The sequence below is a fragment of the Pseudorca crassidens genome, chromosome 13 (assembly GCF_039906515.1).
Source record: "Pseudorca crassidens isolate mPseCra1 chromosome 13, mPseCra1.hap1, whole genome shotgun sequence".
Classification (NCBI taxonomy): domain Eukaryota; kingdom Metazoa; phylum Chordata; class Mammalia; order Artiodactyla; family Delphinidae; genus Pseudorca; species Pseudorca crassidens.
Window position 1 is genome coordinate 8,434,696 of NC_090308.1, and position 16,480 is coordinate 8,451,175.

At 43.4% G+C, this 16,480-nt stretch overlaps 1 protein-coding gene across 1 annotated transcript; it reads left to right on the forward strand.

The window, feature by feature from the left end:
• Positions 1 to 4,971: 4,971 nt before the first annotated feature.
• On the forward strand, positions 4,972 to 14,351 carry TAGAP (T cell activation RhoGTPase activating protein). The gene is made up of 10 exons (XM_067701631.1): positions 4,972 to 5,150; positions 5,803 to 5,887; positions 5,975 to 6,028; positions 6,342 to 6,408; positions 7,670 to 7,836; positions 8,527 to 8,688; positions 9,168 to 9,277; positions 10,695 to 10,890; positions 11,474 to 11,588; positions 12,263 to 14,351. The coding sequence occupies exons 2-10, from the start codon at positions 5,861 to 5,863 to the stop codon at positions 13,531 to 13,533; spliced, it is 2,169 nt and encodes a 722-aa protein (XP_067557732.1). The 5' UTR covers positions 4,972 to 5,150; positions 5,803 to 5,860; the 3' UTR covers positions 13,534 to 14,351.
• The last annotated feature ends 2,129 nt before the right edge of the window (positions 14,352 to 16,480 follow it).

Genomic DNA, 16,480 nt, shown 5'->3' on the forward strand with positions numbered 1-16,480 from the left:
GTGTCTCCTTGGCCAGCCACCAGGACCAGCTGCTGATGGTGGCTTACCATCAGTTGCAAAACTTACCTGTTATTTAGATGATGACTCTTAGAATCTCCCAGGGACATCAAAAATGGTACTTCCCTCTTGGTTCTCCCATCAGTGGTCCAGTCTATAAGAAGAGCCAAAAGATATTACTGCTTTGAAAAATGAGGGGCTCTAACTTAACTCTTTTCTGCTGGCTTACTTACTTCAGTAAAGTAGTGTGTTGTAGGCAGATGGAAGAATTACAGACAAGTGAAATACGCTAATCTCTCTGTGTAACAGTTTCTGCGGGTCACTGAATCTTTGGTGCTATGTATTTTTTAAAGATGATGTAAATTGTATCTGATTATTTTTTTATGTTTTCTTTTTTTTAGGAAAGACTGACAGGGAAGAGAAGCAGAGTAGTCTAAGAGATCGAGTTTTTCTTTTTTTTTGCGGTACGTGGGCCTCTCACTGTTGTGGCCTCTCCCGTTGCGGAGCACAGGCTCCGGACGCGCAGGCTCAGCGGCCATGGTCCACGGACCCAGCCGCTCCGCGGCACGTGGGATCTTCCCGGACCGGGGCACGAACCCGCGTCCCCTGCATCGGCAGGCGGACTCTCAACCCCTGCGCCACCAGGGAAGCCCTGATTGATTATTTTTAATGAAACGGACAGAAGGAGATTTTGAAGTTTCAGGACAATGTCCTAAATCTGACTCTGTCTGCTTGGTAACAACTCCCCATAGGGATCCACCTGGACTCGTCTGGTCTATATTGGTATACAAGGTCTAGACCTCTTGTTTCCATTTATAAATGAATATAAATGAAGGATTATCCTTAAGAGAAATCATGGAAAGAGCACTGGACTTAGGGTCAAAAGACTAGGTTCAACAGAGTGACGTTGTGTAAATGAACTGACGTGGAGCCCCGGGTGACTCAGCCATAAGACAGCGAGAGGGACGTCCTCAGTGTGGTTCTAAAAATGATGTGAAATGAGGTATTTGAATAAGGCTAGGACAATAGAGGGCACGTAGTAGTGTTAAATAAGCGACTCACTACCCCTTTCTTTTGCCTTGAAATCTTAGAATGCAGAGCTGATGATGGATGCCAACAAAGGATGTCACCTACTGAGAAGTGTCTTTGTCTGTTTGTTTTGGGGTGGGAGGCATGGGGGCCGCAGGGGTTGAATAGAAGAAGCTGGAAGGCTATCTCCCAGGATAGAATGGGATTTAAAACAGGAAAGGCTTTCAAGACAGGCTTCACTCTGACATAGCCAGGAGCCTTCTGCTGAATTAGGGAATGGCTCACTCAGCAGTTGGAAAGCTCTCAGAAAGAGAGGACTTCGAGAACAATCTCAAAGAGACAATTTGTTAAGGGGTGCTACAGAGATAAAAGCATCGGACAGGACGTTAAACTAGTTGCTCACTTAAAACCCGTTCAGCCCTGAAATTCAATGTCAATAAATATTCATGTCTAGTCCCATAATTCAGTCTCAAAAAAAAGAAGAGGTGGCGCAGTGGTTGAGAGTACGCCTGCTGATGCAGGGGACGCGGGTTCGTGCCCTGGTCCGGGAGGATCCCAAATGCCGCGGAGCAGCTGGGCCCGTGAGCCATGGCCGCTGAGCCTGCGCGTCCGGAACCTGTGCTCCGCAACGGGAGAGGCCACAACAGTGAGAGGCCCGCATACCGGAAAAAAAAAAAAGAAGAGGAAAAAGGAGGAGGGGGAGGAAAGGAAGAAAATAGACCAGATTAAAGGGAATTTTTTATTCAATATAATTTATAGCATTTGCATTTTTATCATTTCTTCCTTTTAAAAGTCCAAAGTTATCACAACATAATTAACAAACACATTATTCCGCTTTTCAAAAGAGCTGTTACTGAAACATGTAATGAATATGTTTATATAAAAGTCTATTTCTTATTGTATTTCATAATAAATTTAAAGACATGCTCCTCTACATAAAAAAATATATATAATCCCCAGCAACTATGAAATTTCACTTAAAAATTCACAGTGTTTTAAATGACGTCTCCAAAGAGAAACAGCACTTTTCTTATGTCCTACTTCCTCATTTTTCCGCACTGCCATATGTCGACGGCTGAGCTTATAGTTTATATATAGAAGGACGTCTGTGTCCCTAGAACAACTGAGAAGAAATGTAGTGAAGTGACTGCCATAAAGGACACAAGACTCAGAAGTAGAGGAAAGGGGGTGAAGACCGCTTGGGGCAGCTGCCAGCACAGAGCCATCATGAAAAACATGGAAAATCACAGTGCAGCAGATGTAACCGAGCAGGAAAGAATCCTTTCTTCACTCTAAGACTTGTTGAAGCTTTTTTTTTTTTTTTTTTTTTTGCGGTACGCGGGCCTCTCACTGCTGTGGCCTCTCCCGTTGCGGGGCACAGGCTCCGGACGCGCAGGCTCAGCGGCCATGGCTCACGGGCCCAGCCGCTGCGCGGCATGTGGCATCTTCCCGGACGGGGGAATGAACCTGCGTCCCCTGCATCGGCGGGCGGACCCCCAACCACTGCACCACTGCGCCACCAGGGAAGCCCTGTTGAAGCTCTTAATAAACAATATGCAGTGTGGAGTGATGGACTGTCGGGCAACACACCTTGGCAATGATTTTCATTGAAAATGGCTATGGCTATAAATAGGGTGAAGATAATAGGCAAATAAGACACGAATGTGGAATTTTCTCACATGCAAAGATATGATGTAGATCAGCAGTTCTCAAACATTTTTGGTCTCAGGAACCCTTTACAAAATTATTGACAACTCTAAAGCACGTTAATTTACCCAAGTTATATCTACCCGTATGTATCGTAGGAGAAATTAAAACTGAGAAAAATTTAAAACACAAGAAAATGCAAGTTTGCATTCCCATAGCTATCAAAACATCCCACAACATGTGGTCTCTAGAAAACTCCACTATATACTCTTGAGAGAATGGAGTCAAAAAGGCAAATAGCATCTCAATATTGTTACAAATTAGTTTGACCTCGTGGACCCTCCTGAAAGGGCTCCAGGGATCACTAAAGGCACTTTGAGAACTGCTGGTATATGAGCGTTTGAGTCTCCTCAAGAACTCCCCAGCTTGGACTTGTCAGAAGATGCAAAACGGATGGGCCTATGATTTCCCCACCCATCTCTCACTAGAGCAACATACTCTAAAAAAAAGTTTTTTAACATTTTATATATCAGGATTCTAGATTCATCTTCCTTTGAATATAGAATCCCATGACAAAAAGAAAGTTTTTAAATCACTGATGGAATGTGTATTGTGGGGTATAGGGCATAACATAAGAAGTCCTAAGGATTAGAAAAAAATATGGTCTTCATTTTTAAAAAGAGGGAAATATGTCAATTGAGGATGGATGCTTTAGTTGTAAGAGCAGTGCAAACATTAAGTTTCTTAGAGGAACCAAAGAAAGTATCCAATGAGAAAGTTCATAAAATACGTATTAGCAAAGAATATGTATTATAGTAATATCCTATTGTGAATATTTCATAAGTAAATGTATTTATACAGAAATTATTTATTGAGTACCTTCCATGTGTCTGACTCTAGAAGAGGACAGCATAAATGCCCTTTTTCATAATAATAATGAAAATCAGTGAATTCATCTCAGAGGTTTGTAAGAGGGAGGGTGAAAGAGCAATAACGCCTACAGATGTGGTGGGGGTGCTGCGTGAACTCTGGCAGTTTTAAGAGAGGGCACCTCTGGCTGGAAGCCTGGACACTGGTTCTGTTCTGAGGTCACTCGCCAAGACTCCGAGTTACCGGGCCAATTTTAACAGCGCTGTGCTTCAGTTTTCCAAAACATGCCTAATCAGGACCTCCTTTCAGTATAAAGACAATAGCGCTATCAATATAAAAAGAGGTTTAGAATTTACAGGCGCTAATAATGAATTAAGTCAAGGTATTTGTAAACTTTCTGTTGAAGCATAGCATACACACAGAAATGTACACCTAAGCCTAGCAGCACCTGGACCACGAGATGGACCATTTCAAAGCCCCTCTCTGATCCCTCAGAGTCACTATCCAGCCCTAGGGAAACGCTGTTGTGGCTTCTAATAGCACAGATTGCTTTTGCTGTTCGGGGGCTTTGCAGGCAAGATGCAATCTTTTGTGTCTGGCCTCTTTCGCTCAACATTATTTTGTGAGACCCAACCGTACTGTTGAATGCAGTTATACACTATTCATTCTTAGGGCTCTGTAAGACTCCACTGTGTGAATGTGTCACAATTTATGTCTCCATTCTGTTGTCGAGGAACTTGAGTCATTTCATATGCAGCCTTAAGCCACAGAAAAGTCCAGCCTTCTCTCTTACCCAGAAGGCAGGATCCACAGATGAAATTCACCATCTCCTTTCTGCTTTTGAATGGTCTGACCAAAGGAATTTTTTGTTTACCTCCCATGACAGAATTAGATCTAATCTGACTATGACCTAAGTATTGAGTTAGGGAAAGAAGAGGTTAATATGTTGACAGCCTGCTCTGGTGGACTCGTTCTAATTCCAGACCTGGCTTTGGATGGTGACTACTTTTCAAAAGAGGCAGCGTGTCTTGGGTTTCTTAGAGGGACAACATCCCGCACCTAGAGGGTGCTTATCAATGTATAGTGACTGGAGAACAGAGGAGATGGTGGGTGGGAGGGGAGACAGCACCCAAACAGGATACAAAAAAAAGGGCACCTGAAATTACCACTTTAGAAAATACAATGATGTTTACGGACGGAATAACACAATTTCTTATTCATACATCCCACCTATGACATTAATCAGAGCCTTCACCTATGGCCATATGTCATCTTTTCCACTCTTAGTAGTTTACAGATGTCTTGCTTTGAAGTGGAAGAAGAAGAAAAAAAAAAAGAACCAGAGCTGCCCTAAAAGGAATGAGGAAGTGAGAGCTCTACAGTGTCTGGCTGACTCTGTCCCGGTGACAGCCCGTGATGTTCTTTCCGGTCTCAGTAATATTCTGAATTTCCACCTGCCTGCCCCCTTATAACACAGAACTTGTGAAGTTAGAGCAGTTCAGTCTCCTCACTGACGGTGGATTAGTTGGAGCAGAGTGTCATGCTGTTTCTCCCATTTTCCACAGTTCACGGGAGGTAAAAGAAGTCTGGGTGGAGGCCCTCCGAGGGTAAGTACCATAAATTAATGTGAAAAGACAGTGAGCTGGCTAGCGGGTCACTGGGCTTTAAGATCTTATCCAACAGAAAACAGTGACACCGTGGAATATGCAACAAATAGCGTTATAAAGAATAAACACATAATGTGAAGCCTGCACTTTTGGGGTATAGGAATTCTTTACAATCCTGTTATCTTTGTTGTATGTCTGCTGTAAGTAGCATCCTGGGAATACGTTTTTTCCTTTTCCAGTTAGATGAGAAAATCTGTGCAAAGCACTTAATACAGTGCCCTGACACACAGTGAGCTCTCCAAATAAGAGTTAGTTGTTATTGTAATTGTTATTCAGGTTATCTCCTGATGGGAACGTAATAAATGAATAACAAAGTTTGTCATGATGAAGATATCAGGTTTAAAACATTTAGAAATAAGTGTGTTCAGATGTTGCGTTTAATAGCATAAGACATCTGGTCACATATAACTGACTTTATTTTTTTTAACATCTTTATTGGAGTATAATTGCTTTACAATGGTGTATAACTGACTTTAAAGGAAAACTTTTCTAGCCAGTAGTTTCAAACTTTGTGTTTAATCAGAGTGGCACTGAAACTGGCCAATGCATTACACGTATCCCTCCTAACTTCTTCCCACATGATTTCTCGTAGACAGAGCCAAGGCCGCACAGGAGCAAAGCTCATCGCTGGACAGTCAGCCCAAACTCTAATGAAGTTGACAAGCAGCTGTCATGCTGTATGCTCCCTTCTTACATTTATTAATTCATGTTTTCTCATGGCAAGAGTCAAAGAGGTTTACCTAATTCAGTGTTTTCTCTTTTAGTCGAAAACACTAAATGCCAGTAATATGGAGACATTAATTGAATGTGGATCAGAGGTAAGAAAGCAATGTTTAAAACTTTTTATCTGCACTGTGAGATGGAAAACTTGATTTTAATTGAATATCATTTGTATTGTTTAGTTATCAGAAGAGAAAATCAACATAATAAGTGTAGTAAATTAAAGACGAATATTAATTGAGATCTTCTATCATGATAAGCAGGACATTAACACTGATTCTGGAAGATAGAAAAAACTAACGGACGCTTGACTAGTTTTTGATATGAATAAAATGTTGAATGTATTTTGTGGGGAAAGACCGGGCAGATTTCTTCAGTCATTATTTTAAACTAAAATAAATCTATTTTTAGGGTGACATCAAGGAACATCCTCTGTTGGCATCATGTGAGAACGAAAACAGTCTTTGCCAGCTAATTGGTGAGTTTTGAAAACATACAGATCTTTTATGTAGAGGTTCTTAGTTTGCCAAACCACAGTGCTTTACTAGGAATTATTTTTCAAAGTGTTCTTTTAAAGACCACAGAACATTAACACTTGCATGGCAGGAAGGCTCCAGCTCACTAGAGAGCCAGCGCTCTGATAGAAAAGATCTTCCCTGAGCTAAACCCCCAGCTCTCCAGAGGGGTTTTAATGGAGTTACAGGTCTCCTGGCATTTATGTTTTGACAATTCAAATGTGCATACATGTGAAAAATACACAGTTGCCTGTACCACTCTTGCCCTCCTCTAACGGAGAATGATTCTAAGAGCACATGAAGCAATTGTTACTAAGCTCCAATCCCAAAGAACCCACCGTTCAATTTTTTTCCACAATTCATTCCATTATAAAGTAACCCTGACCCAGTTCTCCTGAACTATGAGGACAAGCCAGTTCTCTATCCATCCTCCTCCACTTGATGGTATAAAAAGTATATAAACATATGCCAATGCATTTAGAATATGTAGCTTTTATAATTAGAAAAAAAAGGAGGAGAAAACAGAGAAAGAAGGAAACTTGTTAGACGTTATACCCGTTGCACACGTCTTCAGGCTTTTGCAAGGATAAAATTTCCTGGTAAAAGATCTAGGTTTAAACCTTCCTGCGGCAATTTGTGCCCGCCCTTCCCTAAAGCATCCACTGGGAAAACCCTGCAGGTGACTGTAGACAGATGGCGTGGTGTAGCTCCCCCTAGTGGTAAGTGTTAGCATGGCCACAGAGGTTTGTTTAATGGCCCGCCCAGTGTAGAGCCTTCAAAATGGTCTTGAGCAAGTCACTTCCTCTTCCTATAAGTTTCATTTTCTTCACTAGTCAAAGGAAGAAATTAAAATAATCTATTTCACATCAGAAATATCCACTGTGGTTATTAAGGTCAATATGTTAAGATGGTTGTTTATGATCTGCTTAGTTAGGTTTTGCTCGTTTTCTGTAGCAAACAGTTGGTAAAGCGTAAAAACAGGAAAGGTGGAGTCTTTGAGGAACCTTGGTGTTGCTGTTTAGGGGCTGGCTGCCCTGGTAACAATGCAGTTGTTTTTCAGGTTGATTTTTCTAGATTAAGATTCACACCCTTTGCTTTCTCGGTTTTTCAATATTATTTGTCCCACACGGCAAACCAGAGATGACAATATCCGTTGTCTTATCTGGATCCTTGCTTATCAATATTTTAATCTAATTTCTCTTTGCTTTGTTTTCTTGGCTGTAGAAATTAAGAAGAGAAAGAAGGTGCTGAACTGGCTCTTTCTCATGAGAAGGCTTTCTTCTTCATCAGATTTTTCTGGGGCTTCAGAGCCAGAATTGAGGTCATCCCTATTTGATCAGCCCTTGTCGGCCATCTGCAGTGACAATGACACACTCCCCAGACCCATTCAGGTAGGTGCACACTCACGCGTGGACCTACTTCGGTTTCCTGCCAGCTGTGAAAAGTCCTCGGGAAATCTGAACGGCACTCTCAATGCTAAACTCGCTGGGGCCAATCTTGAGGTTTTTTCCCCACGTTTGGAAATGGTGTTCCCACTTAGGAATACAGTCAGGAGAACACCTGGCTGCTTACAGCCTAGAAATCGGTTGTGTTTGCCACTGAGCTCAGGGTGATGGTCCCTCCATCCTTCTAACTTCATGGAGAGAAGAATGCTGAAAATGTGTACCTTCTGAGAAATCAAGAGACAGAGATTTATAGAGTTTATCATCAGAAATCCAATGTTTATATGGAATGACTTGGAAGGAGCGAGGCCTGAAATGGTTTTAGAATGTGCAAATTCCAGCTTTCACAATTTACCTCCTCTTAGAAAAATGGCAGGGCCGAGGGAGACAGTTGATAGCAACCAGACTGAAAGGAAAAACTGGCATTAACAGTCTCTTGTTAAGACTGTCTTAGGATCCTGGAGAACTAACTTTTATGGAGAGGATGTTTTATAACAGGTAAAGTTAGATACTGTTCATGTCCACTACTTTAATTCTTTTTCTCCTACCAAAACATAGATTTTTCCTGTGTTAGTAGCAGTGAAGCGTGTCTTCAAACCAAGGGTAACCACCTCCTATTTCTATACCCCTTTCCTTTAGGATATTCTCACTATACTATGCCTTAAAGGCCCTTCCACTGAAGGAATATTCAGGAAAGCAGCCAACGAGAAAGCCCGTAAAGAGCTTAAGGAAGAGCTCAACTCCGGAGGCGTGGTGGATCTGAAAAGTCTCCCCGTGCACCTCCTGGCGGTGGTCTTTAAGGTGAGTTCACAGCATTGGTGCCAAATGACCTGCTGATGGGCTCTCACACATGGACGCTCAGGAAGTAAGATATGGGCTCTTTACCCTACAAAGCAAAGGAAACTGATCTTAGAGTTTAATTTTTTTAGTTAAGCCTTTATTTATTGGTATAAGCATCTCTGTGACCCCAGATTCCAACAGAAGGTGATGCATTAAATTCCCCCTAAGGAAATTTACTTGAGGAAAAGCACTTGGATCGTCCCATGGCCGAGTCCATTCCCCTAAGTCTGGTGGCCCCCTGGATGATGGCCTTACTGCGCCTGTTGTTAGGAAGCTGCTGAGAGACAAGTCAGGTGAGAGATTTCTCCAGGCTAATGAATGCAGGAAGGAAAGGGCACAGCCCATGTAGGGGATGAGCACAGAGTCCCTGAGATTTGACAAACGAGGTGGAATGATGGCAGCACGTTGTGTAACATGAACGGTCCCCTCCCACCCTCCAGGACTTCCTCAGAAGTATCCCACTGAAGCTCCTGTCCTGCGACCTGTTTGAGGAGTGGATGGACGCCCTGGAGAAGCAGAGTGAAGAGGACAGGATCGAGGCCCTGAAGCAGTAAGTTGCCAGCCTCGTCCCCAGAGGCCAGGCCCGCACAGTCTCCATCCTTTGATTCTGCACATAACTGTCAGAGTGGTTTACGTCTATTGCAATGTTTAGGGAGTTCAAGTGGCATTGTTCATCCACTCCCAGAATACAAATCTAGAGGTACCCTGGAAATTTTTAAAAGTAGTTTTAGCCAAATGAAAGGAAGCACCTCTTCAAAAGATAGAAAGCGGACTTCAGTACTCACAAATCCCAAGAGGTGGGGAGTATAAAAATATAAGTAGTTCAAGAAAGTATGGAACAAACTCATAGATGAAAGCCTCAAAGCAGGGTAACCAGCCAGGTGCAGGAATCTGGGGTCTCCCTAACCTGTACACTGGTGTCGTGCAAAGCAACTATTCTCCCACAAAACATCCCTTAAAGCATAGTAAACAATCTGGAAGGGGTTGTTTGTTCATAAAATTCCATAGCATATTTCATATTCTTATAATTAACCCAAATGAAAACTATATAAAAACAAATTCCAACCACAGCAAAAACAATTCCATATATAAATGGAAGTGTGACCCGTTAGAGACTAGGAAATCTTAAACACCCAACGCTAAAATAACAGCGCTTTTGCCAAATCCTATGAAAGTCTGTCTATATATGATGATTGTCTCACATGGCTGAATATTTTCAATGAAATATTTATTGAATTGAAGACATTAGTGTGTCTGTCCCTACGATTATCACAATAAGTTTCTGCTTACAGACACAAAGCTCTTTCATAACAATATCTTCTTATGAGAAATGAACGATCCTTATGTTAGAGACACCATTTCATTTTCTGAAGCTATGAAGCTTTACAATTCTAATTTATTAGTAGTAGTGCCAATGTTGCCATTTAAGTGCTGCTATCACAATTTTTATGAACATGCTCTTATAAACTGATTTAATCTCCATAAAGATTTCTCAGAATGGTATAAAAATGTGTCCTCTTCATTTGATGAGCACAGTTTTTAAAAAGGCAAATGACTGTATTCTTTAAAAAAAAATAGTCGTGCAGTGTTAGAAGCAGAAAGACATTCTACATGGCTAAATGGTTGCTCAACAAAATGATTTTCAAGATGTATTAAACTATGTATTTTACTGCAGGAGTTAATATTTCGTAACTTAAGATCTATGTAAAGCATAAAGGGCCATGTTATCGGTGTCCTGATCACAAAGGCCAGTTTTTTAGGGCTTCAGGATCTGTGGTTAACTGACTCATTCCGTGTCAGTTGCCACTGGAAGTGTCTGAATGAACGTTTCACAATGTCTCTTGTGAAAATGAACCTTCCTCATTTTAAAGGAAGTCTGGGTTAGGCAGAAACTTTCAACTTGCCACCCTCAAGCTAGACAGGCTGTGAGCCTCCCCTAAAACCAGCCTTCCCGAACTCCATTCCAGGGTTGCAGATAAGCTCCCGCAGCCCAACCACCTGCTGCTCAAGCACCTGCTCTCCGTGCTCCACGTCATCAGCAAGAACTCTGAGGTCAACAGGATGGATGCCAGCAATCTCGCCATCTGCATCGGGCCCAATGTGCTGAGCCCGGAGAATGAGCAAAACCTGTCGTTCGAAGCCCGGAGAGACCTGAATGATAAGGTTCGTTTCTGCCTATTTCTAAGAAACTCATCGTCTGTTTGCAAAAGCCAAGCAATAAAATGCCCGTGAACTTCTCTGACTCAGTCGAGATCGTGGTGAAAATACGAAAGGCAAATGCTTTGGTCATAGTTCCATTCCCTTGGGGGTGTACATTGGATGAAACTGAGTAAAGCTAGGCCTGCGTCCTCTATCATCCTACGAGACAGAGGACAATCGATACCCATCTTTTACATGACCGTGTCCCAGGATGGAAAGGCCCTTTCACTTTTCTCTCTTTCGTGCATCACACACCGTCAGCTCAGCTACCAATTTGGGAGACTCCTTAAATGAAAATTTTTGTTACTTTAATGTAATATATTTTTTAAAATTCACAAATTAAAAGTGCATGTCTCAAAAATAATTTTCATATAGGTGATTGTTACCAATTTTCCGGATGCTCCTTTCAGACACATAAAGATCTCTCATGACCATTTTGGCACCTCCCTAACTGCTGACCCCCGCTACGTCCCCATTCTTAACCACCTTCCTTTAAAAATAAATAAAGGTCTCATTAAGCTGACAACCTGTTAACTTTTCCTCACAGGTTAAGACACTGGTGGAATTCCTCATCGACAACTGCTTTGAAATATTTGGGGAGAACATGCCAGGGCATTCCAGAATTGCTTCTGATGACTCCCTGGAACACACTGACAGTTCAGGTGCGGAAGGTGCTCTCAATTGATTCTGACTCTGGGGTCAAGTTCATGGCCAGCTACCAGTCCAGACCAGTAATGTAAAGCATCCCTGGTATCTGAAGCAGAAGTCACCTTCACACATCACCAAATCAGAGTAGACTCCAGTCTGTAGGGAAGTCACTAAACACGGAAACTTTTCTCTCGAGTTTTCCTGCACTGTTTCCTCGGGCTGCAGACACTCAGTCAGCTTCAGCCTGGAACCTTCCCCTTCCTCTTCTAAATCATGAAGAACTGCTAATTTTACTAAGTAACTTTTAGCTAGAGAGTTGGCGTAAGAAGATTCTGTTTCCACACAGTGGAGTATGGGTCTGTTAAAATGGGGATGGATCCAGTCAAAAGAGCCATCCAAAGGATCCGTTTTAAATTTCAGATCAATAAATTTTCAGTGGAATGCTGTTTTCTCTCCTTTCTCATTTCCTCCGTCTCTCGCTTCATTTTCCTACTTATCTTCTCCACCTCAAAATAGTAGATATGGAAAGAAACAGAATTTTAATGTGGCCAGTTTCTTTCATACCAAGCCCCAAATTAGCATCACCAAACTCCCTGGCACCATACTTGGAATAAGTAGGTGAACGGTACTTAGGTTTATTTCTAAAAGTAACTGAATGAAAGCTCAACCGTCCCTTAACTTCCCCCAGACGTGTCGACCCTGCAGAATGACTCGGCCTATGACAGCAACGACCCCGACCCCGACGCGGAGCCCAGCGCCGTGGGGTCCCTGAGCAGGTGGCCCCCAGGGTCCTCGGACCCGGCTGCCAGCCTGGAGCCCAGAGGCCCGCCGCACCCTTGGGAGCCTGTCCTCAGCAGTGCGCCCAGACTGAAAGGCTCCCTCAGGCAACCAGACAGGAGGTACTCGGACCCCAGCACGGCGGCATCCTCGAAGGAGTGCCTTGAGGGCAGGAGAGCAAACCCGAAACTCACACGAAGTGAGGATGACTTCACCGCGGCCCAGGCGGCCCCTTGTTTTGCAAGTGAGGAAGCCGAGGACCCATTTCCAGAGGAGGTGTTTCCTGCAGCGGAAGGCAAAACCCAGGGGCCGCGAGACCCGAGGGTGCAGAGCCCGGCTCAGGGTTTGGTGTCAGAGTGCACACTGACCCCCAAAGCCGTCTCCAGTGGCTCCCTGGACGTGCTCTCCGACAGCTCAGCCCTGGCTTCTCCTTCCAGTCCCAAAAGAAACTTCTTCACCAGACATCAGTCTTTCACAAAGACTGAGAAAAGTAAGCCCGACAGAGAAATAAAAAAACACTCCATGTCATTCTCCTTCGCCTCTCACCAAAAAGTGTTAACCAAAACCCGCAGCTCTGCTGTGGCTGCGAAATCCAAGGGCTGCGCAAGAGACCAGGTAAAGAAAGGTCTTAAAAAAGAAAGCCAGCTTGCCGGCCGAATCGTCCAAGAAAACTTGCCTGACACCCACGGCCAAACAGCTGTGGACTTTAACTCGGGGGCCCACTCCCTCTCGGTGGAGAACACGTTCCAGCCGGTGGATCAAAGGAGCCCTGGTGGCCCCCCCTCTTACGAGGAGGCCATTCGGTACCAGGCCTTGGAGTTCGCCACCTACGGGAGCCAAACAGTTGGCAGCATGAGGGCCAGGATGCTAAGCCTGGACGCCCGGCTACCGCCACCTCTCCCTGTCCACCACGGAGGGGACTCAAGAAATATATGCAGTCAGGAGCCACTGGATGGGCCCCGACGGTGGCCCAGGACTGAGAGCTGGAAGCAGAGCAGGACTGTCTGTGCTTCTATAGACACGACAGGACAGGTGACTGTCACCAGGAGACCTGAGCTGCATCGGCTGAGAACTGTGTCTGAGTCTCAACAGAAGAACAAGCAGGCCCTCCTGGCCCGGCGGTGTAGTCAGCCCGTCTTTGATGCTGATCAGTTCCGATTCGCTAAGGAATCCTACATCTAGGAGGTGGACCCATCACCCAGACACAGCGCGTGGCACCTCTGTACACACAAGGCTGTGTAAAGAGCTGCTCTTAGACTCTGTTTTCCAAAAAGTCGTGAATAAGCTCCGTTGGAAAGTTGTGTAGATACCTCCTCAGAGAGGACAGCTACCCAGCTCCTCAACGGCACTCAGGCAGTGTCTGTGCCCCTGCATTTGTGCCACATGTAGCAAATGTATAAAATGCGTTCTAGACAAGGCGCTGGGTGCAAAGAGGTCTACGTTGATATGTGTATATATTTGTTTGTGAACTTGCGCTAAACTGCATGGCTGTTCTCTGCCTCCTGGGGCATTTTTCTAGGGGTTAGGGTTTAAAAATAGTCTTTTCTTTTTTTATGTTGCCTAAACAGTGTGCCAATTTTCATATTTTCCACAAACTCCATTTAGGGGAAAATGTTTAAGTCTCTGTTAGAAGTTTCCTCTAGTAAGCAGCTTTGTGATAACTAGTCACCATAGTAAGATGAAAGAAACAGCAAGGAATAGAGTTGTCACTGTTTGGAGTTACCAAAGGCATTGCAAGCTCCAGTAAAAGAAAAAGTTGTTGTTAATATGTATGAAAAATACTTCAATATGTCCTCTAATCATCTAATTTTAAATTTAGGTAAGTTAGTGAAAATGCATTACACTATGCAACATTAACTGATTTCTAGCACTTTGAGTTTCTTTGTAGTTCACTGGTGTCTTCTTCAATAGTGTGGAGGGAATTACTTTATATGCGTTGGCGGGCATAGGTACAACTTCAGTATAATCTCACTACAATAAATTGTCTTCCTTATTTCAAAGCAAAAATGTTCATTCTTTATTGATATGTTGCCTCTTCTCCCTCAGTTCATAGAAACCCACCAAGAAAATCATTCACACATTGGTTCATTCAACAAGCATTTACTGAATATATATTCATTATCCTAGACTGATAGGCAGGGCAAGATGTGGATCTCATGTGTAAGAAAAAGAGACAATCCCTGTCCTCCAGAAATTTGCAAAACTCTCTTTAAGCCAAGTTTTTGGCAAACGGTCACTCAGAGGCCAGAAAATTTAGTATACAAATATAATATTTCCTGGTTTTAGTGAATTAAAGTTTTCAGCACTTTTAAAAACCTTATTTTTACGATGCTCAGTTTTCTTGATTGTTAGCAAACATAGTGGTAAAATGTCATATATTAGAACTTTCATGCTCAATGATTAGGATATCTTGGAGACACTGGATTTGATTTTCCTTACTCTATCAATTTCTTTCATAAAACACTGCATGTTTTTGATTTGTTAAAGAAGTATTTTTGTGTTGGCCAGCTACCAGATGCTGAAGACCTAGTCTTTTGAGAAGTGATTTATTAGCAATGTGGTATAAAGTTTAAAATGTTCTAACCCAGATTGCTCAAGGCATCATGTTCAGACCCATTAATATCATTTAAATACTTTATTAAGCACCACCGATAAGACATAAATTTCAAGGGGCAGATACTCCCCCTCTGACCACTGACTTAAGAAAAGCAATCCTTTTCCAGGATTGGACACTAATAGTGATAGTACAGTCTTAAGTACCTATCAGTGCTGGGCACTGCACTAAGTATTTCAGGACTGGAAGAAAAATCCTCCATCATCTTTTTAGCAACTTCTCATCAAGAATCAGAGAGTTCTCATCAATAGACGACTAACACGATAAGCTAGGGAGCCTCCCATCTATTCCACGTTACCACTGACCTGACCTCCACGTGACCCAACTCAGATCACAACAACTCTACCCCCATTTCCTTATTTTACCAAAGTAGGAGTGAGACAGAAAGTCTTCTATTGCATGTAAGTAGTCCAGTTTGTTGACGAACATTTATGAGCTTCTTGTAGTCAAGAAGCTACTATATTTGAACAGTGGAAGAAAAGGTATGGTGATGATTTCAAATACTTCACGGTGTGGTATTCCCACTTCTAACCACGGAGTCCACTAGCCTTTAAAATAGGAGAACCCAACCTCGTTCCCAAGCATGGTAGTCGGGTTGTCATAACAAAGTACCACAGATGAGTAGCTTAAACAACAGAAAAGTTCAATCTCACAGTTCTAGAGCCTAGAACTGAAATCAAGGTGTCGACGGAGGGCCCCCCCTTGCAGTGAGATTTGGGTGATATTTAAAAATGATACTATAGACAAGGACCCCAGAACACCACAGTTCTGTCCTCCGTGGACCGCCTAAAGGCCACATAGTCACAAATGGGCCTGACACTCCAATGCAAGGTATATGGTAAAAACGGGCTGGAAGCCAAGGCCTAAGTAGAGGCTTCAACCTAAATCCAGGTCTGATCCCCAGCCTCCGAGCCCCAGGGCCTCCCCAGCACCGATGCGTTATCCTGCCTGGCCCAGCTTGGGAGGGATGCTGACCCTCTAACCAACGGAAGAGGCGAGGAGGCACATACACCTCATGTGCCTGTTGGTGAACAACCAACATTCATGTCCTGGAATCTGGATGAACAGACTGGAACTCCTTCCTCTTGGGGAAGGTAGGAGGTTTTCTCTCCTCCTACCAAGAGGGAGAAGGTGGGTTTCTCAATGCCATTGCCAGCATCCCACATAGTACACTGATTACCTGCAATCATACACTGACCTCCACCCCAGCACCACTCTGGACTTGGTCCAGAACCTGTGTCTGTTAACCAAGCTGGGTGCTGGCCCTGGAGCTGAGCAAACCCGCAGTCACCTTGGAGCACAAACCCAGCAAATATAACCTATGTTACCCTGGGGTCCTGGAGCATTGAAGTGGCAGCCATGGCTTGTATGCTAATAAAATAGATAATAGTTAATGGCCACAGTGCTTCCCACGGCCATGCATGAGAACACCCAAAGGGCGATCAACACTGTTTATCCTATGGCACTATTAGAAGAATAAATGCTTTCCTCCTGAAGGGTCAAGTAGATGGAAAC